The sequence below is a fragment of the Festucalex cinctus genome, chromosome 6 (assembly GCF_051991245.1).
Source record: "Festucalex cinctus isolate MCC-2025b chromosome 6, RoL_Fcin_1.0, whole genome shotgun sequence".
Taxonomy (NCBI): Eukaryota; Metazoa; Chordata; class Actinopteri; order Syngnathiformes; family Syngnathidae; genus Festucalex; species Festucalex cinctus.
The window spans coordinates 259,061-279,622 of record NC_135416.1 but is presented as its reverse complement, the minus strand read 5'-3'; the positions used below and the strand labels follow the sequence as shown (position 1 = coordinate 279,622).

Below are 20,562 nucleotides of genomic sequence, written 5' to 3'. Positions count from 1 at the left end.
CGAGTTAAGGTGCAGTCGACCTGAGGCGTTTCACCTTTACAACGGCTACGTTCGGTCGGCCATTTTGGCTCCTCGTCCGCCATTTTGGCCGCAGTGTTTTCCCCCATTCCGCCGTTTAGCCCTTAGCTAGTGCTAGCTAATGCTCGTACACTTGTGTGAGCATCTTTGTCTTTTTCGCCCTCTTTTTTTTTTTTTCCCCACATCATGACCTGGAGAAGAAGAAAGTGACGTCTTTAGCCAAAAGAAAAGTAGTTACCATGGAAACGACTTTTTTTTTTTCAAATTATTTTGACTTTAATAGGGAAATTGGACTTATTTAAGTCGAAATTCAGGTGACATCGCTAGCGTAGGAACGGGACTCCGACGTAACTCGAGGACTCAGAAATGGTATTTGGTGAGAAAGTTCAAGGTCCTATGCGGCCCCCGAAAATCTGCGCGAGCGCCCCCCTCCCATCCTCGTTGCCGCCCCCTCCCCCGCTGCTGCTTCCCGGCTGCCCCCCTCTCTCGTTCTCTCTCTCGTTCTCTCTCTCGCTCTCTCCCGGCAGCTCATTTGGCGAGGAAGACGGCGACGAGGAAGAAGATGCGTCGCTGCTTGTGGTGGTTGCGCTTGTGGTGCGCGTGGAGCGCATGCGCGTGCCTGCGCCTGGACCAGCTTTTCCCGTTCGGACCCCGGCGGGGAGACCGGCAGCTGCCGTCCGGCTCCGACTCCAGCGCGCCAGCCGACCTGCTGCACGGCCGCCTTCGACTCTTCCACGAAAACGTCCAACAAGTTCACGTGAGCGCAAACCACGTCGTCGTCGTCTTCTGATTTCTCATTTGCTTCTGTCAAAAAACTGCTCAAAAGGGGGATGGAATCAAATCTCAATTAATTTTATTGTTGCAACTTTTTTTCCCCAACCTTCATTTTTCAGGTGCAGTTGCAGAAAAGTTGCGAATTGGACAAAATTGAATTCAAAGAGCAGTGGGGTAAAATGATCACGTAGCTCAGAAAGGAGGGGGGAAAAAAAGTGTTTTCTGCCAGTCAAAATAAAAAATAAAAGCCCTACCCCCCCAAAAAAAATAAAATAAAAAAAAAGCCTGAATTGCCTCCCAATACTTGATTAGATTAAAAGTGTTGAGAAAAGGTGATATTTTAATGAAAAAGCCCCAATAGTGTCAACCAATATGCACTTTTTGAAGTGTTCAATGTAAGTCTGTAGTTGTTCAATTAACGCTGCTCATTTTGCTGTGTCAAAATTGAGAAGACACTTCTTTTTTTTTTTTTTTGTGACCGATGCTAAAAGTCACATTCCTGAGGTCACATGACCTGCCTGCCTGTGCCCGCCCCCTCCCCCAAAAAGCAGCAACAAGAAGATGAAGGAAGGCCTCCCGCCGTTGTTGCCTTCGGCCATTTCACACGCGACTCGGCCAAGCCGGACGACCGCGCGTGGCTGCGTGAAATTCTGGAAGGGGCGGGGCGTAACTCTTTGTTGCATTCAGCACATTTTTGAGCTCATTTGTGCTAAATTCATAAAATCAACATTCACAAAGTTGAACAACTCACAGGCCACTTTAAAAAATAATACGTGTTTTTGTAACAAATGGTTCATTTAGAGATTGACAAAAAAAGAATGTTGGTAAAATACAAATCATTACTATCAATTGACATTATCGAATTATATTTTAACCTGTTTTATTAATTGCTTAATTGATATAGTTTAAGAAATTTTAAAAAGCTAAATAAACCATTCAACATTTATTGTAACTATATGACATGTAAACATACAAAAAATATTGCTGTCGTCGAGCCAAAAACTCTTAAGGAGACCAAAAAAACGGCAGAATGATTTAAAAAAACAAAAAACAAACTCGTGAAACAGGCCTAGAAAAGAGTGCAAATGGTTTGACCAACGGGACATGTTCAATCAATCAAGTTGTGTCTTCTCGTTAGCATCTGAGGTGCCTTCAAACTTGGAAGTTGCATTTGTGCTAAGCTAACATGCTAACGATGCAGGACCGTCCGGACATGAGCCTGAAACAACCACTGATCTGTATATATGACTGGATAGCTGATAGCCCGTGCAAGCTGTTGAAATAAGTCACAGGGCGGCCATCTTGCTCCTCCCATCTCACAAGCAGACGACTGTATAAACTATACGTATACATCCCGATTATACATATACAGTTAGTAGACTCTGAGTAGAGGGCCCCCTTTTTCTTTCATACATGTATTTAAGGCAAGTTGTAAAATGTCTGAAGTCCTCTTGTTTGTGTTTAATAAATTTAAATCATGCTGTTTGTACTAAGAAGTGTCTCAAATGTTTTCCAATTTGGATACTGTAAATGTATCGGATCGTATGGCGAGAAACGTTTCTTGGGAGGAGCAATATGGCCGCCTCGCATCCTCAAAAGTCTTGGCCTATCGGCTAGCCAATCAGTGGAAACAATTGAGTGAAATTTGATTGTCGCGTTCTCTCGACGACGTGCGCTAAACCTGCGGCGCACTCGGCAACCTCGATGCTAATGCTACATGCTAACGGTCGGACCACGCGCTGCGTTCGTTTCCCATTTCCAGGTCAACACAAATGGTTTGGTGTCTACGGTGGCGCCTCCGCCGGAGACGTCCTACTTGGGCAAGATGCCCGCCCCCTTCAAGATGGTGGCGGTGCTCCTTGGGGACCTGGACGCCAGTGACGGCCGGGGGCGGGTCCACTTCCGCGAGGACGCCAGCGACGACGTGCTGCGGCGAGCCGCCGAGCTCGTGGGGAACGCGTTCCCCGGGGAGCGCCACGTGGAGCCCACTGGCGTTCTGGTGGTCACCTGGGAGAACATGGCCGCCGCCGGCACAGGCGACGGGTTGGATGCCAAGGTGAGACAACGTGGCGGTTTGTTTTTGAAGCGGCTGCAGGTGGGACAGGATCGCTTCCATTTTTTTTAAACTTAAGCAGTTTTCAAAATTTGAGCTCCTGTTCAGTCGATTGAGTTGGTTTGTTGACTTAGCTTGTGTGAAAGTTCCGGAAGTGAGGAGCCTCGTGTGCTGTTTTCAGAGAAACACCTTCCAGCTGGTTTTGGCCTTCCTGCCGTCTTGCAGCTTCGCCATCCTCTTGTATCCCAGCGACGGCCTGCAGTTCCTGTCCACGTCCGTAGGGGGCAGGAGCCACGCCCTGGAGGCGGGCTTCAACGAGGGCTCGGTGCCGGGGTGGTTCTGGAACCAGCAGGGGGCCTACTACCGCACCACCACTTGGAATGAGACCTCCGTTCTGGAGCTGACAGAGTACGTGTGGGACGTCACAATCCAGTTCTTGTTCTGGTCTTTGCGCTTGGCTACCGACGAGTTCATTAAACCTGTTGCCTTCCCACCAGGAAGACCAACGCGGCACAGGCTGGAGTTTGGGTGTACAAGATTGGTTCTGCGTCCGATTTTTTTGACATTACCCCAGGAAACGCCACAAGTCTTCCTGAGAAGGCAACGTCGGGTGGCGTGCCCGTAACCATGTTGCCATGGCAACCAGATGAAGACAAGGAGGTGGACAGGAACTCGGGAACTGGACCAACTGGAGCGGCCACCGAGGAACGGCGTGTGCAGACCACTGGCACTCCAACAGGCAACCAAACCAGTCACCCACAGCCTGAAAGCAACCTGAAACCTGAAACCACAGAGCCGCAATTTGAAAAACTGCCACAGGTCGTGACGGCATTTCCTGGAACAGAAAAGGGGACGCCGACACACAGCAACCATGACGGGGAACAACCACAGTCGGCACACCCCCCAAAAACCGAGCCAAAGTACCCTGACAGAACTGAGCAACCAGACCAAAAACTGGTTACCAAATCAAGAACCTCCGAGCCTCCAAAATATCCGGAACCTCCAGAACAACCTGAAGCAAGATTACCAGAACATCCGGCTCAACACCAGCCAGAACAACCGGGTCCCGAGTCGGGATACCAAGAACATCCAAATCAACCTGAACTAAGCTACGCAAAACATCCAGACCAAGCAGAAGCGAAATACGCAAACCTTCCAGATCAACCTGAGACAACATACCCGGACCAACCTGAACCACCATTCCCAGAACACCTCGATCAGCATGAGCCAGCGCAGTTGCTTCCGGAGTCAAGTCACCCCGGGCAACCGGACCAAGCAGAGACAAGCTACCCAGACCATCTGGATCTACACGAGCCAGAACAATTGGATCCTCCTGGCTCAAGGTATCCACATCAAGCAGAACATCCTGAGCCAAGGCACCACGACCTTCCATCCATCTCCGAGACCAGGCAACTACATCCTGGATCCGAATCTGACTCCAGGCACTCTGCAGTCCATGATCCAGTCCAAAGCCAGTACGCAAAGCCAGAGTCTGAACACGTACATGTTGTGGAGGTTGACGAAGAAGATTTCGATGTGAATGGTGAGCCAACCAAGCTTGTCCAGCTTAGACAAGGAATCAATTTTTTCCTCGTTTTTTTTCCTCGACTACTTTTATTCTTGACGGGCTTCTCGTCTTGTGGATTTGAATTTCTCTTTGTTTCTCTTCAGTGTTTGTGTACAAATTGGACTCGTGTGCACAAAACAGACACAAATGTTCCCGTTTTGCTGACTGCCGGGACCGCGTCGGCGGGTACTGCTGCCACTGCAGGCTCGGATTCTACGGTAGCGGGTGGGACTGCGTGGCGGAAGGTGGGTAGCGTTTGGGTTCTGCTTCGCAACACACGCACGCGCAATTGTCAGAATCGTCTTGTGGCCGGCAGGCAAACCGCAACGGGTGAACGGGAAAGTCCTGGGACGGGTGTCCGTCGGGAGTTTGGAGGTGGAACTGAACGCTGACCTGCACTCGTACGTGGTGGCCAATGACGGACGGGCCTACGTGGCCATTAGCAACGTCCCGGACACGCTGGGCCCCTCCCTGCTGCCGCTGTCGTCGCTGGGGGGAGTCGTCGGGTGGGCCTTCGCCCTGGAACAACCCGGATACCAAAACGGATTCCGTCTCATTGGTGAGAGGAACAGAACTTTTGTCTTCGTCTTTCGTTTTCCTCGACTGGTTTTGTCTTCTACCCGTTTTAGTTTTAGTCGTGTCCTCTGGGGGCGTACTTGATCTCAGCTGATTGACCTTCTCTACCTCCACTGGTTGCATTCATGTCTTTCATTTGGTGCCGGCAAATAACTTCTACCGATGCTTTTTTTTGCCAGGCGGCGTATTCTCCCGTCAGACTGAGGTCACGTTCCATCCCGGGAACGAGCGCTTGAGCATCAGGCAGGAACTGAACGGCGTGGACGAGCACGAGCACCTGGCGATCAGCACCCGGCTGGACGGCCGCCTTCCGCCCGTCCCCCCGGGCTCCGCCGTGCAAATCGCCGCCCACAAGGAGATCTACCACCATGACCGCAACGGTAAGTGAATGCAGATCACCAAGACCACCACCGACTCTTTTTCGACTTGAGACAAGATGTTGCGTTCCTTGTAGCGATCACGTCGTCCTCAAAACTCGACTACAACGTGACACCTGCGGACGGCGTGGTGCAGAGCCGAAGCTACCGCTGGCACCAGACCATCACCTTCCAAGGGTGCCCCCACGAGGACCCCGCCGAGACCCCGCCCCGGAGTCAGCAGCTGAGCGTGGACCAGGTCTTCGTCATGTTCGACGCCAGGCACAACCTGACACGCTACGCCACCAGCAACACCGTCGGATCCCTGCGGGGTCAGTTGACCTTCCGCCCAACGCCAACTTTGCATTCCGGTGTCCTAAACTTGCACCGGAAGTCGTTTGAACATTTATTCCACGTTCTTCATATCCTTCTTAAGTTCTCTAGTAAAACAATTCCGCATACATAGACTGGTGCTAGTTGATTAGCTTGCTAGCCTTGACTGTTTAGTGGCACAGATAAACATTGGAGCAGTTTTCCTGCTGTTTGTTGCCTCAGCTGCAAGCTGGCGGCGCTCCAAGGTCACGTAATGAAGTGGAGCAGGTTTTTGGGGAGGGGGCACGGGCTTCATCTGGAGCGGGAGGGGGTAGCGGCCTTGGGGAAAAGCCGAGGTCTGCAGGGGGCCTCCGCCGGGGTCGGCAGGATTCAGGAAAAACAAACAGATGGGGAGGAAACATCTGTCAACACATCACGACTGAGCGCCGCCTGCGCGTGCGTTTCAGGTGCAGTTGGCGAGCGGAACCCGTGCTTAACCGGTCGTCACGGTTGCGACGTGAACGCGGCGTGCCGGGCGGGCCCTCGTCTCCTCTTCAGCTGCGAGTGCGTGGCGGGTTTCCACGGAGACGGACGCCGGTGTCAAGGTGAGGCCGTCCGTCCGTCCGCCGCCACGGCGGCACACTTTGATGGACGGATTGACCGATGACGACGGCGGGTCGATTGATTGGCAGACGTGGACGAGTGCGCCGAGCAAGCGCGCACGTGCGGCGCCAACGCCGCGTGCGTCAACCGTCCCGGAAGTTTCCGCTGCGAGTGCGCGTCGGGATTTGCGAATGGCGCCGACGGAAAAGCGTGCGTTGGTACGGCAACCGCCAAAACAACTACTGAGTGCTTGTGGCCTGCTCCGAGCTACCATGCGTGTGTGTGCGTGTTCAGACGTGGACGAGTGCGCCACCTTGCCGTGCCACCGAGACGCCGTGTGCTCCAACACGCCAGGATCTTTCGCGTGTCGCTGTGGGCAAGGTTACCATGGCGATGGCATCGTCTGCAGCCCCGCCCACTCAGGTAGGCGCCGTGACGGGAATGTTGACGTCTTCCTCGTCGATGTGTTTCGAACGCGGCGCCTTTCCTTGTTTTGCGAGCCATTTGGGAAAACGCGCTGTGATGTCATTCACATCCATGTCACATGCTAGCATACATGTTAGCATCATGTCATTGGCTTGATTATATTATGGAGCTAGCGTGTTGTCATCTTGTGATTGACATGTTAGCATTAGCAGGTTGATTAGTATACTAGCCCCTTGTAGTTTCCATGTTGTTAGCATTATGTAGTTAGCATCATGTAATTGCCGTGTTGTTATCATGTCATTTGCTTGTTAGCATCATGTGGCTGGTATGTTAGCATTAGCATGTTGATGAGCATACGAGCCTCTTTTAGTTTATTTAATTGCTGTGTTGATGATAGAATGTAATTTGCTTGTTAGCATCATGTGGCTGGCATGTTTTCAGCATGATGTCATTAGCATGCTGTGGGCATCATGTCATGTAATTAGCATGTTGTTAGTGTGCTGTCAGCAGGTTGTTAGCCTCATGTAGGTAGCGTGTTGGTAAGCTCAAATAATTAGCATGGCAGATAAATAATAGCAAGTCCAAATGTTGGTCCTTTCGTCTCGTTAAGATGGCTCCGCCCCGTCGTTGTCACCTTTGATGCGTTTTGTGTGATGGCGTTCGCCACGTAGAAGAAGATCGCTCACGTGTACTTTTCGTTGGTCAGAGCACGAGAAGAGCGCGTGCGAGCGTCAGCGCGACGCAGCTTCCTCGCCCGCTTCGTCCGGTTTCTTCTCCTTCCTGCGTCGCCCGGCGGACGACGAGGACGGCTACGTGCCGCAGTGCGACCCGGACGGCCGGTACCGGTCCGTGCAGTGCCTCCGCAACGCGGCGCAGTGTTGGTGCGTGGACGCCGGCGGGCGAGAGATCCCAAACACGCGCAGCGCAGCAGGCGACGCCATCTTGTGTGAGTACGCACGCCAGCCAGCTCAGCTGTTAGCATGTGGTTAGCATGCGAACAGCTACTAGTATCAAACAGTGAGGGTGCTATTTTGAGTGTGCAGTAGTTAGTTAGCCTTTTGTTGCCATCAAGTGTTCTGACCTGGATCAGTAATGGGTCTCCCTGCCTGCCCTCCGTCTTTCAGGTCTGGACCCCAGTGTCGGTCCGGCTCCCTTCGGACCCACACCAAGACCCGACATCCAGCCGCTTGCCCTGGGAACAAAACTGCTGTTTGCTCAGAGTGGGAAGCTGGAGGTCCTTCCTCTGGACCAAAACCACATAAAGGAGGAGGATGCCAGCACTCTGCTGCACGTTCCTGTGAGGCGCGACGTCGTGTTCTAAGACCATGAGCTTGGCTGGCCTGAGACCTGATCACGTCCCCTGAGACAAGATCACGTCTTCAGACCACCCGAGAGACCAATGCATGTCCTGAAACCAGATCACGTCCTATGACTTGATCATATCCTGAGATCAAATTCTGTCCTAAGACCAGACCACGTCCAGGTGTCCGCTTCCTGTCACACTCATCTGGTCCACCAAAAAGAGCTGGGTCTCTGTTGCAGTGTGTTAAATGCTAACCCCAAAGCAGACTACACACAAGTGGTTTTGATAAAGCAAGCATTTCATAACAAAAAAAAAAAAGAAGAGCACAATGATCAGGAAGGGTCAACAGAGCCAAAGTACAAGCAAATGATAAGCAGGCAGAAACAAACGAGAACAGACTACAAACATCTCAAATGAAGACAATAATAATCCGATGGCGTCCTTCATCTTGTGGCGCACAGAAATCAGATTTTCATGACCCAGCGGGTGTGCAGCAGGAGGAAAACAAAAAAACAAAACAAAAAAACCCATCAGACTGGCAGGGACCCGAAACCTGACAGTCTCTGTTGTCCTCAGGACCGCGTGGTGGTAGCCTTGGCCTTCGACTGCGCAGAACAGAAGGTCTACTTCAGTGACATCACAGAACCGGCCATCAGAAGGGCCGGTCTGATCGGGGGCCGCGTCCAAACCCTGGTCACCGAAGGTAACCACACTACGGACAAATTGTGGGACAAATTTGTGCGAATGCGCCGGATGATGTCCTGTCGCCAGACGTGCAGAGTCCCGAAGGTCTGGCGGTGGACCCGGTGTCTCGCCTGCTGTTCTGGACCGACTCGCTGCGGGACACGGTGGAGGTTGCGTCGCTGGACGGCCGCCACCGGCGGGTGCTCTTCGATACCGGCTTGGTCAATCCCCGCCCCATCGTCGCTAACCCCGCCCACGGGTGAGTGGCGGGCGCGGTCCCGCTCGCACCCGCTCTGCAGCACAAACTCTTTTCATTTGTTATTTAACCTGATATCGATTCATAAAATGGAATGATTTTATATTATTATTATTAATTATTATTCAATATTATCATTATTATGACATTGATTATTTTAATATCTCTTTTTCCCATGAATTCACAATCTAATAATAATTTTAGAGCACAATTTTCCTTAAAATCGTTTTTTTGAAATGTACAATTCACATGAATTTTCAAGTATTTCCGTACATTTATGAAAGATTTGACTTCTTGCATTTTAAGACAATTCAGAATCTTTTTTTCATTTCAATTTTGGCAGTTTTGATCCTCCATACATGGAAGATATTAGTGTAAATATTTTTGGGTTGACTTCGGCTTTAAAAAAGAGATGATGATGATGATGATGATGATGATGATGATGATGCGAACGCGCACCTGCGCAGGCAGGTGATGTGGGCGGACTGGGATCGAGACGGCCCGAAGATCGAGATGTCCAACATGGACGGCTCGGATCGCTCCGTGCTGGTGCAGGAGCGCTTGGGACTGCCCAACGCGCTGACCTTTGACCTGCACACGCAGCAGCTCTGCTGGGCCGACGCAGGTCAGACCTCGTGACGGGCGTGAGACCGCAGTCGGCCGGAAAACAGGAAGTGTTGTGATTGTGACAGGAAGCCGCCTGCTGGAGTGTTTGTCGCTGGCGACGCGCCGACGTCGGGCGATGAGCGCCGCCGTGGTGTACCCCTTCGCCGCCGTGACGCTGGGCAGGAAGTTGTACTACACCGACTGGAGGAGGTTTAGCGGAAGCCGCTCAACTGGCCAACTTTGGCCGTCAGCGTCACTTTTTTTCATCTTGCCCTTTGACACTTAGGGAGGCGCTGGTGGGCGTCGACCTGCGCACGGGGGAGGAGACGGAGCGCTTCCTGCCGCGCAAGCGCTCCCGACTCTACGGCGTCACCGCCGCCGTCGCGCGCTGCCCGCAAGGTGCATGCGGAGAACCTTTATTCCGTTTTTTCCGCGTCTGCACCGCCACGACAAACTTCCGCTTGACTTCGACACCGTTTTTACTCGGCTTCTCTTTTCGAAATCGCTTCTCAAAACTTTCTCATGTATGGAGGACCAAAAGTCACAACATTCAAAATCAGTAAATAAATAAATACATGTGAAAATAAAAATGGATATAAAAATATAGCTCAAATATTAAATCAAAAAAATATAAATACAATATTAACCATAAAAAAATCAGTTAATAAAAGTTGCAAAAAAATATTGATTCATTGATAAATGAATCAATAAAAGTAAAAATGGTTTTAAAAATATAGTTAAAAAAATAAATTAAAAAATAATACAAATGGAGATTTTATATATATATCATTTATTTTTGATTTATTATCAATAAATAAATAAGTAAATAAAGAAGAGGTTGAAAAAAAAATTATTCATTAATAAATGGATAAATAAATGTAATGGACATAAAAATATCGCTCAAAAATGTAATAAAAAAAACCAAATGTATTTATTTTGAATGTTGTCAGTTTTGCTCCTCCATACTAATTGACTTCTCGAAGTCTACTGCTCCACACATACTTTCCAACTTGAACTTGATCAACTACTTCTCAAACCCTCGACTGGACTCCAAATGCCTTTTGGTGGACTTAAGTGTAAACACGAGCATGTCGACGTGTAAGTTACTAACAATGCCAAACGGTAGCTTACAAGCTACCAATCTGATGTTGAGTGGAGCTGGCGGCTAACGCGCCCCCATTTTTGCTCCTCCTTCCTTCAGTGTCCAACGTGTGCGCCAACAACGGCGGCTGCTCGCACCTGTGCCTGCCGCGCGCCGACGGCGGCTACACCTGTCGCTGTCCCGACGACCGCCATCGCCACCGCGCCATCGACCCCAACGACATTCGCGCTCACGACGAGCGCTGCTAACACTTGAACGTTAATCACATTCATTCGGGACAAAATATCAGTCAAGTATACTTTTAAAAAGTACATTAAAAGTAGAAACTTGAATTTAAGAAGTGCATCAAAACGTACACTAAAAGTACATTTTAGCTACATCAGAAGTGATATTAAACGTGTTATGAAAATCAATTGAAAGTATAAAGTACATTTAGAAGTTATTTGCATTTTAAAAGTACAGTACGTTAAAATGACATTCAAGTTACTGTACATTGAAAGTACAATATGGCAAAGGTACATGAAAGCAACATGCTGGAAGTTGAAAGCACAAAACGAGAAACTTGTGCTATTTTCCAAACATCAAATGCAAAATATTTCATGACAATCAGTTGACTCATTTAACCCATAAATATGTTCAAATTTAGAATGTTGTTCTTTATGCCACTAACTTTATTGACAATGAATTCTAAGGTTTCTATTCTAATGCAAATTATTGTTTCAATATTTTCACTCTAATAATATATTTTTCTACGATCAACTTGTTTATATTCTTCTCACAATGTTACTGATGAGGATGACAAAATCTGCCTTGTAAACATTTTACACTCAAATGTTTTTGTTTTCTGCCAAAACTTTTTAAGGCAAACCAAATAAACTTTTTTTTTTTTGTTCACGTGGACTTTATTGTCATCTAACACATGAAATAAGAATAACATGATCAAGCGCTGTTAGCATCATCATCGTGAAGGCCAAAGACAAAAATGATGGCTGAATGCGTCGTTTTGTGTGGCGTGCTTGTCGTCACGAGCGCCGTACGAGCACCGTATCGCCGTCCTCCACGGCGTAAAAGAGCAACGTCTTCAGGTCGCCGTCCATGTGGTACTCCGGACCCACAACCTGCCGACGACACCACGCGACACGTGAGTGACACGACAACACACGTTAGCATAGCACCTGATGTTAGCGTAGCACCTTAGCACTGGTGTAGCTGAGCTTCAGGTCGGCTGCGGGGACCTTCAAGAGTCTAGCCAGGAGACCTTTGACCTTCTGGACCTCCATGGAGGCTGCACGCAAACATTTGGACACACAAATGTGAATTATTCCCATTAATGTTACGCTTCGTAAATGCGAGACAACAACCTGGAAGTTTCTTCTCCACCGGCGTCCTGGCCTCGTCGTCCACAAACACAAACGTGATCTCTGCAGTACGGCAGGAGAGAACATAAAAAAAAAAAAACGACAAAATTGTGCTGATTTCTGCAGCTCGCGTTAGCAAGTGTGCTTGCCAGCCAATCAGGGCCGCGGGAAGAAGAGGCGGGGCTTACTTAACAGCTGGTGCTTCAGCGCAAACGGTTGCCGCTTGGTCAGCTCGCCTTCTTCGGGAGCGCCGTACTCTGATGAAACAAGCGACGGAACGTTGAGGAAGACGGCTGAAAGGTGATGAGGACGTTCCACAGGTTTTAAAAGTCCTACTGAGCCTCCGTTAGTCAATTGGATGCTTCTAGAACCTGTGTAGGGGCTGATGTCAGATTCTGAACGTTGATCAGTTAGTACGAGGTGTGAAGTAAACGTTGATGGAATCGTGGGTTCTAGAGGTCAAGCAATGGTTCTAAAAGACAAGCAATCATGTTTTGAAGGCAAGCAAAAATGTTCTCAAGGTTGAGCGGAAGGTTCTTGTTGTCATTCTGTTGAGTGAAGGTTTCTGAACATGAGCAGAAGGTTCTAGAAGTGGAGTACAAAGTCCATGGAATTATTCTAGAAGTTCTAATGGACAGCCAGCAGGTTCTCGAGTGGAACCTGAGCAATCGTTTCAGTACGTCAAGTGGAAGATGAGCTGTTGGAGTGGGCGGGGCTTACTGTCAACAAGGCTACTGTAACGCGGATGCCGACTGGCGAACTCCTGGCTCAGTTGACTCCGCCCCTTGGCCTGCAGCCATTCCTCTCCAAACATCTTCAGGTAGTCACACTCTGCCCCCTTCCTCTCCTGTGGGTGCACCTGTAACCATGGCAACCGCTCAGCATGTCTCGCACGCGTGCAACGCGCACGCGCGCACGTACGTCAGATCCGTTAAGGACACGCAGGTGCGGCAGCTTGGCGATGAGCATCTGATTGGCCGTCCTGGGGTTGCGGTCGCTGCTGGCCAACGGGTTCCCGCGACACCACAGGTGACGCAACGACGCCAACTTGGACAGCTCGTCAATCACGCCCCACTGAACGTGTCACAAAAAGGGGGCGGGGCCCGCAGTTAAGGGACGCCGTGAAATTCGACGACCCGACGACAGCTTCTCACCTGGGAAATGTTGTTCTGGCTCAGGTTGAGCTTCTCCAGTGACGCAAACATGGACGTCTCCGTCCCTGATGGAAAGACAAGACACACGTCGGCGGCACGTCGGCGGCACGTCAACGGCACGTCAGGTCTTACCTGGCGCCGCGTCGGGGAAGTGAATGTTGGACAAGCCCGTCTCAGTCATGATTAAATGCTCCAATCTGCAGCAACAAAAACAACTTCATGCACAGCACATTTCAAGACTCCACAAGTCAAGTGGAAGGTTCTAAAGGTGCAGGAGGGGGTTCAATAAGTCGAGAAACCGTCCAGCACGATTTTTTAGAGCCATGCAAAAAGCTACAGAAGTCGAGTGGAAGGTCCAACGGTCATTACAAACACTAAAAGGTTCTACAAGTTGAGAAAAAAATCTAAACATGAACAGAAGGGTCGAGAAGTCCAGTAGAAGTTGATCTGTAGGTTCTAGAAGTCAAGTAAAACATCTAAAGGTGCAGTAGATGTTCTGAACATAAAGTAGAAGGGTCAAGAAGTTAACGCTTCTAGAAGCTTCTAAGAGTCGTTAACGGGGTTGTGAAAGTCAAGTTCTAAAGGTTAAATAGAACATTCTAGTGGTCAACTAAAAGGTTCAAGAATACGAGCATTGTAGACAAACAGAATGTTCCAGAAGCCAAGCAAAATTCCAGTTGAAGGTCCTCGGACACTAAAAGGGTTCGAAAAGTCGCGGAACGGTTGGAAATGCAGAATACTCGAGAAGTCGACCAAAACACGACGTTGAGTTGAAGGTTCTAAAAGTTGATGCGTGTATGCTAGAAGTCAAGTGAAAGTTCTACAAGTCGGTTCTAGGAGTCAAGTAAGGGTTCTCGAAGACCATTACTAAGTTCACTACGAGGAGAAATTGGCTGGAGAAGTTTCTGCGGGTGGAGTGAAAATGTGTCGAGGAATTGAGGGAGGCACGAGATGACCTCGGCAGAGCGGCCAGGTTGAGCAGGCTGTCCTGGTCCAGGCGGTTCTTGGACACGTTGAGACACTTCAGCTCCCGCAGGACGCGATCTGGCCTGAAACACGCACACGCACGCGCCGTTAGCTAGGCCGCGCCCTCTGTCGGCCATCTTGTTGGTGCGGCACCACCTGTGCAATCGCGTGATGTCGTTATCCTCCACGATGAGCTCCTCCAACCTCGGCCACATGGGGGCGCACTGCAGGATCTGAACGCGCCACCATTTAAGCGACGTGGCGGTTTCCACGGCGACCGAGCGACTCGTACCTGCGACCACGTCAGCTCGCAGCCGATGAGCGTGAGAACTTTGAGGTTGCGGAAGGCCCGGCGGTGGGCCGCGGGGTCAGAGGGCAAACCAAGTCTGTTGAAGCTGCGACAAGGGGTCAGAGTTCACGAGCAAGACCGACGGGAAGCGAGCGAGCGAGCGAGCGCCGACTCGAACCTGAGCTGAAGGGCCTCCAGGTGTTCCAACTGCCGAGCGATGGCGGCCACATCGTCCCAGCAGCACAGCAGCGAGCCGCTCAGGTCCAACCAGCGCACGTCTGGACGCTACGTTAAAGAACTACAAACATGGACGCAGCAAGCTCCAAAGGCAAAGTTGAACAACTCCAAACATGGCCGCAACTCCCGAGTTGTCGAAAGGCTACTGGGCGTACTGGCGAGGATCTGCCCGTCTTCTCCCGGCCCGTTGACGGGGCGGTTGCGGAGGAGGACGCTCGGGAGACTTTCAAGACTGCAACACGCGCGCAAACACATGGGTCGACCTCACCTGCGGACCCGGACGGCGGTCGGCCTCACCTGCGCTCGCGGACGGCGGTCCACTCCAGCGTCCGCCCCCAGATGCTGATCCGCTCGTCCTGGTCCTGGTCCTGGTCCTGGTCGGCCGCCGCCTCGTACTCGCGCCGCACCGCCGACAGGAAGTCCGTGCCGAAGCTGGCCTTGGACGGGCGCACGAAGGAACCTCCCGTCGGGTGCCTGGCGGGAAGTTGGTCGGCACCAAGTCACGTGCGAACGGACGCCGCGCGTGACGACGACTGGCAGTACCTGCATGTGAAGTAGCGCACGTCTCGGTGGAGGCCGTCGTGTTTCCCTCGCGACGGCTCGTCCCACTCCACGCCCAGCCACACGCCTGACAACACGCTGACCGTTAGCAATAGCGCCCTGCCTGGCGACCACTCCGCCTTTCGCTTACCTGTCCTACCTGGCGACCGGTCTGCTTTTTGTCTACCTACTCTAACACTGGCGAACAGTCCATTTTTTGGCCAAACTGTCCTGCCACTGGCTGGCCAGTGGCGACCAATCCATTTTTTGGCCAAACTGTCCTGGCTGGCGCCCAGTCTGTTTTTCCATCCGCATGTCCTGGGCGAGTGGCGACCAGTCTTTTTTTTTTTTTTTTTGCTTGCCTACCTGTCCTGGCTAGCGACCAGTCTTTTTTTTTTTTTTTTGCTTGCCTACCTGTCCTGGCTAGCGACCAGTCTGCTTTTTGTCAACCTGCTCTCACACTGGTGACCAGTCTGTTTTTCATCTACATGTACTGACACTAACTGGCAACCAGTCAATCTTTCACCTACTTGCCCTCGATGGCGACCAGTCTGCTTTTTGTCTACCTGCCCTGACACTGGCGACCAGTCTGTTTTTCATGGACATGTACTGACACTAGCTGGCGACCAGTCCATCTTTCATCTACCTGTCCTAGATGGCGACCAGTCTGCTTTTTGTCTACCTACTCTAACACTGGCGAACAGTCCATTTTTTGGCCAAACTGTCCTGGCTGGCGCCCAGTCTTTTTTTTTTTTTTTTTGCTTGCCTACCTGTCCTGGCTAGCGACCAGTCTGCTTTTTGTCTACCAGCTCTGACACTGGTGACCAGTCTGTTTTTCCATCAACATGTCCTGACACTGGCTGGCGACCAGTCCATCTTTCATCGACCTGTCCTGGGTGGCCAGTCTGCTTTTTGTCAACCTGCTCTCACACTGGTGACCAGTCTGTTTTTCATGGACATGTACTGACACTAGATGGCGACCAGTCTGCTTTTTGTCTACCTACTCTAACACTGGCGAACAGTCCATTTTTTGGCCAAACTGTCCTGGCTGGCGCCCAGTCTTTTTTTTTTTTTTTTTGCTTGCCTACCTGTCCTGGCTAGCGACCAGTCTGCTTTTTGTCTACCAGCTCTGACACTGGTGACCAGTCTGTTTTTCCATCAACATGTCCTGACACTGGCTGGCGACCAGTCCATCTTTCATCGACCTGTCCTGGGTGGCCAGTCTGCTTTTTGTCAACCTGCTCTCACACTGGTGACCAGTCTGTTTTTCATGGACATGTACTGACACTAGATGGCGACCAGTCTGCTTTTTGTCTACCTACTCTAACACTGGCGAACAGTCCATTTTTTGGCCAAACTGTCCTGGCTGGCGCCCAGTCTTTTTTTTTTTTTTTTTGCTTGCCTACCTGTCCTGGCTAGCGACCAGTCTGCTTTTTGTCTACCAGCTCTGACACTGGTGACCAGTCTGTTTTTCCATCAACATGTCCTGACACTGGCTGGCGACCAGTCCATCTTTCATCGACCTGTCCTGGGTGGCCAGTCTGCTTTTTGTCAACCTGCTCTCACACTGGTGACCAGTCTGTTTTTCATGGACATGTACTGACACTAGCTGGCGACCAGTCCATCTTTCATCTACCTGTCCTAGATGGCGACCAGTCTGCTTTTTGTCTACCTGCCCTGACACTGGCGACCAGTCAGCCTCAAGTGTCCCGACACTGCTGGCGACCACTCACTCAGTATTTAGTCTAGCGAAATCCGCCACTGTCTGGCGACCAGTCAGTCAGTGCGTCTTTGGTGTGGGTCTCGCGAGTACCTGCGGTGGGCGGCACGGCGCCCACAAAGCGGACCGTGGCCCGGTGCTCGCCGCACGCCACCCGCCGGCCCAGTGCGTCCTCCGGAGTCTCCGCTTCCGTCTGCTCCGCTGCCATCCGCACCAGTTTCGCCGACGGTGAAAAGACACAAAAAAAGCTATGAAGACTGAAGAGACGCTAACTCACAAAGCGCACCATCACTCTCACTTCCGGCAACACCGGAAGGGACTCTTTTACAGGACGTGCTCAGTTCCTCTCCAGTTAATATTCCGATTGTATTGAACTCCAAATACAAACGATAATATTAACTATTATTAAATATTATTTTTGTTGATTTAGTCATATAAATCTACGTCGAGTGTTCCACGAGAACGGAAGATGTAATGACTTTGTAAGTTGAAATTTTGTTTCCTACCGGACATATTTAGCATACGGACCGCAGCAGCCCGCGAGAGAGCGCACGCGTCTCAGCAAGGAATAAAACAAAACAAAACATTCTTTTTTTTTTTTTTTTTTTTGCGTTTAAACAAGACATAACGTCGGTTAGCGTCGACGTTTAACCTGAATTTAGACTCGAGCACAAGCTTGGATATTTATACAATTAGCAGAGGCGAACGTTGCATGTTAACACCATGAAGAAGAAAGTTGCTCAGAGGTTTGTTGACCATATGAGTATGTATTATAATAATACATATTTGAGGTCACAAAAATAACTTCGACAAATGATCTTACCATTGTTGTTTGTGACATTTACGTGTAATGAGTAGATATGTTGTGTATTTCATCTTTTCAAGTGGATATTTTGCCGTGACCGGCAACTCGTCACTGACTTCGCGCTATTTTACCGTGAATCGCGTGAGAACGAACTACAAGTGCAAATTTTGCGCAACGGTTATGGTAGTCACCCCTTAAGCATTGGGTCGCGGGTTCGAATCCCGCTTTGGTTTTGTAATACAATGTCAAAAGAGCCACTGCTGCCGTTAACCTTTGACCTCATTGTTGTGTCCAGCGTGGAAGCTTCCTCCGTCTACCAAGTGGGCGATGTGTCGGGGAGTTTGACCCAGCAGAAGAAGAAGAAGAAGACGAAGAAGCTCGCGGCTGCCGGCTCGCTGTCGGCTCTGTTCAGCGCCGCCGCGCCGCCACCGAGCGTCCTCTTTAAGGCCGCGCCGCAGGTAAAGTGCTGCAAAAAGTCATAAACAAGCGACTTGCAACCCACTCCAAGCAACAACCGTGATGTAGACGCACAGGATGCTTGTTCCAATGTTTTATTTTCACTGTAATGTTGACATTTTTTTGTTCTCCTCAATTTGATGTGCTTGTCCCGCCAGCTTCCGCGGCTCAGCGAGCAGCGGGAGGCTCCCGAGGTCAAAGGTCAAGCTGGCGATACTTCGAAAGGGAAGAGAAGGCCCAAAATGGAAGCTGAGCAGAAGCTGCACAACAGGTCACACACAAAAAAAACAAAAAACAAAAAACAAAAAAAAACTGCTCATCATCCAAAGTCAAACAAGTTGAGCTGCTGATGCGAAGCTAAGTGCTAGCATGACTTCAAAAAAAAATGCAGTTTATGATTTATTCATCAGGCAATCAAGAAAGGATTTCATGAGATAAATTAATAATGATTTAGATTTTTTACTAGCATCCGACTAATATGGATTTTTAGGGCTGTTGCCCGATAACCGATTAATTGGCAAATGAATGGGGAAAAAAAAGTACATAATGCATAAAATATGTTTTGCTCCCTTAATTCTGAATTAACTTTGCAACAGACCGAAAAATTGGCTAATTGTTTTGCAGATTTTGTTGTCTTGTTTAAAAAATAAAATAAATGTTTTGATGAAATTAGCCGGCCAATTAATCGGTTGATTTTCACAATAAGAGTCTCCATCGTCGTTCGAAGCGCATCCGATTTGTTTGCCAGGGAGGCGGGCCTGCAGAACGCCGACGAGGACGAGCGCGCGCCGGCCAACCGGAAGAAACGTGTCGCCGCCGGGGAGGCGGGGCTGGAGAAGGGGGCGGAGCACTGGGTGCTGAAGCGCCAGCGGCGGCGGCAGGAGAAGCAGGAAGAGCAGAGCAAAAACCGGAGGACGGCCTTTGTGGGGAATCTCCCCGTCGGCTGCACCAAGAAGGTCAACGCCGGCCACTGACCTTTGACCTCTGCCGCGCCACAACATGCTCCTAAAGGCCGTCTTGTCTTTCTGTGTGTTTGTCGCCCCACAGACGCTGCTCGGCATTTTCAGGGCCGACGGCGCCATCGAGTCCATCCGCTTCCGCTCCATGGTAACCAAAAAACAACAAAAAAAAACAACCGCACGTTTTGCCTTCATGTCATCAATTCATTTGCTAATCAAACAAAACAAGCACCCAAAAGTGGGAGGGGCTGCTCTGACGTCACGTCTGCTTGGGCTCGTCGCAGGTGCGAGAAGATCCGGCCGTGTCGCGCAGAGTCGCCGCCATCAAGTGAGTGGCAACGCACGCACACACGCAACCATTTACGGCAATTTGGATATGTTGTCATACTGGCGATGTTGTGTCGTGTCAGGCGGCAAGCTCACCCGTCGGCGCAGAGCATCAACGCCTACGTGGTCTTCAAGGAGCCGCAAGGGGTCGCCAAAGCGCTGCAGAGGTCGCCGCTGTCCGTCCGTCCGTCCGCCGCTTCCCGCCCGCTTGTCCTGACTCCTCCCCTTTCGGCCATTTTGTCCCCCCCGCAGAAACGGCACGGAGCTGGACAAAGAGTTCATCATCCGCGTGGACCGCGTGAGCTCCAAGGCGGCGCAGAGCGTAAGTCCCGCCCACCCGCTTGCGCCGTCGGCCCTGCGCGCTTGTGACGGCTGGCGTTTTGCTTTGCGTCCGCAGCACGACCACAAGCGTTCGGTCTTTGTGGGGAACCTCAACTTCGGTGAGTCCGACGACGTCTTCGGCCGTCTTGCGTTGCCACGGTAACACGCCGCCACGGTTTTGCGCCAGAGCTGAAAGAGTCGGCGTTGCGACGCCACTTTGCGGAATGCGGCGCCGTGGAGGCCGTCCGACTGGTGCGGGACCACAACACGGGATTGGGCAAAGGATTCGGCTACGTCCTCTTTGAGGTAAACTCGGCGCGCGTCGGTGGCTCACCAGGCGCGTGACCTCTCACCTTTGCCGTGCCTCCGACCCCCGTCAGAGTTGCGACTCGGTGCAACTGGCGCTGAAGCTGCAAGGCTCCGAGCTGGACGGTCGGCCCGTTCGGGTCAAGCGCTCCGCCAAGAAGGAAGCCGGGAGCGCCGGCGCCAGGAGGAATGGCCACCGGTCTGCGGCAAGGGAACCTTTTGGAGGAGGCCAAAAGGGCAAAGGTCAGCACTTCAAGGGCGAGATGGCCTGCCCCAATCCAAAAAGTACGAAGGTCAAGAAGGTCCGCACGTAAGTGGAGTGGCTTTTGCTGCCATCTTGTGGCAGATGTTGACTCCTCCAAAATGGAATAATATTACATTTCTTGACAATCTTGTGTCATGACTTCTGTAAGATTAAAAACAACCTTTAAGAGTGCCAGCCGATTTCAAGCATTTTTCACTCCTCTTTTTTCAATTATTGTGTACAA

At 50.7% G+C, this 20,562-nt stretch overlaps 2 protein-coding genes and 1 pseudogene across 3 annotated transcripts; 2 read left to right on the top strand and 1 right to left on the bottom strand.

The window, feature by feature from the left end:
* Positions 1-73: 73 nt before the first annotated feature.
* On the top strand, positions 74-11,530 carry LOC144021070 (nidogen-1-like; annotated as a pseudogene). Its single transcript, XR_013284043.1, has 18 exons — positions 74-775; positions 2,555-2,848; positions 3,027-3,253; positions 3,343-4,388; positions 4,517-4,657; positions 4,729-4,971; positions 5,168-5,368; positions 5,443-5,676; positions 6,124-6,261; positions 6,349-6,682; positions 7,392-7,631; positions 7,810-7,982; positions 8,565-8,691; positions 8,760-8,931; positions 9,396-9,553; positions 9,621-9,744; positions 9,821-9,933; positions 10,736-11,530. The product of XR_013284043.1 is annotated as a nidogen-1-like (transcript).
* tbce (tubulin folding cofactor E) lies at positions 11,497-17,216 on the bottom strand. The gene is made up of 16 exons (XM_077525092.1): positions 16,994-17,216; positions 15,184-15,268; positions 14,938-15,114; positions 14,787-14,872; positions 14,582-14,681; positions 14,407-14,509; positions 14,271-14,347; positions 14,105-14,197; positions 13,281-13,345; positions 13,149-13,213; positions 12,916-13,068; positions 12,715-12,853; positions 12,183-12,251; positions 11,998-12,057; positions 11,830-11,921; positions 11,497-11,754 (listed from the first exon to the last, which is right to left on the bottom strand). The coding sequence occupies exons 1-16, from the start codon at positions 17,106-17,108 to the stop codon at positions 11,659-11,661; spliced, it is 1,575 nt and encodes a 524-aa protein (XP_077381218.1). The 5' UTR covers positions 17,109-17,216; the 3' UTR covers positions 11,497-11,658.
* Positions 17,217-17,428: 212 nt separating this feature from the next.
* Positions 17,429-20,510, top strand: rbm34 (RNA binding motif protein 34). Its single transcript, XM_077525095.1, has 11 exons — positions 17,429-17,646; positions 18,001-18,163; positions 18,320-18,432; positions 18,910-19,117; positions 19,209-19,268; positions 19,405-19,448; positions 19,531-19,614; positions 19,700-19,769; positions 19,845-19,887; positions 19,956-20,074; positions 20,149-20,510. Exons 1-11 carry the CDS (start codon positions 17,624-17,626, stop codon positions 20,386-20,388), a joined length of 1,167 nt encoding a protein of 388 aa, XP_077381221.1. The 5' UTR covers positions 17,429-17,623; the 3' UTR covers positions 20,389-20,510.
* Positions 20,511-20,562: the final 52 nt, after the last annotated feature.

What these genes read in the sequence shown, in the direction of transcription:
- tbce (XM_077525092.1), bottom strand. Translation starts at nt 17,108, where the DNA reads ATGGCAGCGGAGCAGACGGAAGCGGAGACTCCGGAGGACGCACTGGGC. An exon ending in ACCGCCGTCCGCGAGCGCAG is followed by an intron (nt 14,873 to 14,937) that starts GTGAGGCCGACC and finishes CGCGTGTTGCAG; the next exon opens with TCTTGAAAGTCTCCCGAGCG. An exon ending in GCTGAAGCACCAGCTGTTAA is followed by an intron (nt 12,058 to 12,182) that starts GTAAGCCCCGCC and finishes GCCGTACTGCAG; the next exon opens with AGATCACGTTTGTGTTTGTG.
- rbm34 (XM_077525095.1), top strand. Translation starts at nt 17,624, where the DNA reads ATGAAGAAGAAAGTTGCTCAGAG. An exon ending in CCGTCGGCTGCACCAAGAAG is followed by an intron (nt 19,118 to 19,208) that starts GTCAACGCCGGC and finishes GTCGCCCCACAG; the next exon opens with ACGCTGCTCGGCATTTTCAG. An exon ending in TCGGCTACGTCCTCTTTGAG is followed by an intron (nt 20,075 to 20,148) that starts GTAAACTCGGCG and finishes GACCCCCGTCAG; the next exon opens with AGTTGCGACTCGGTGCAACT.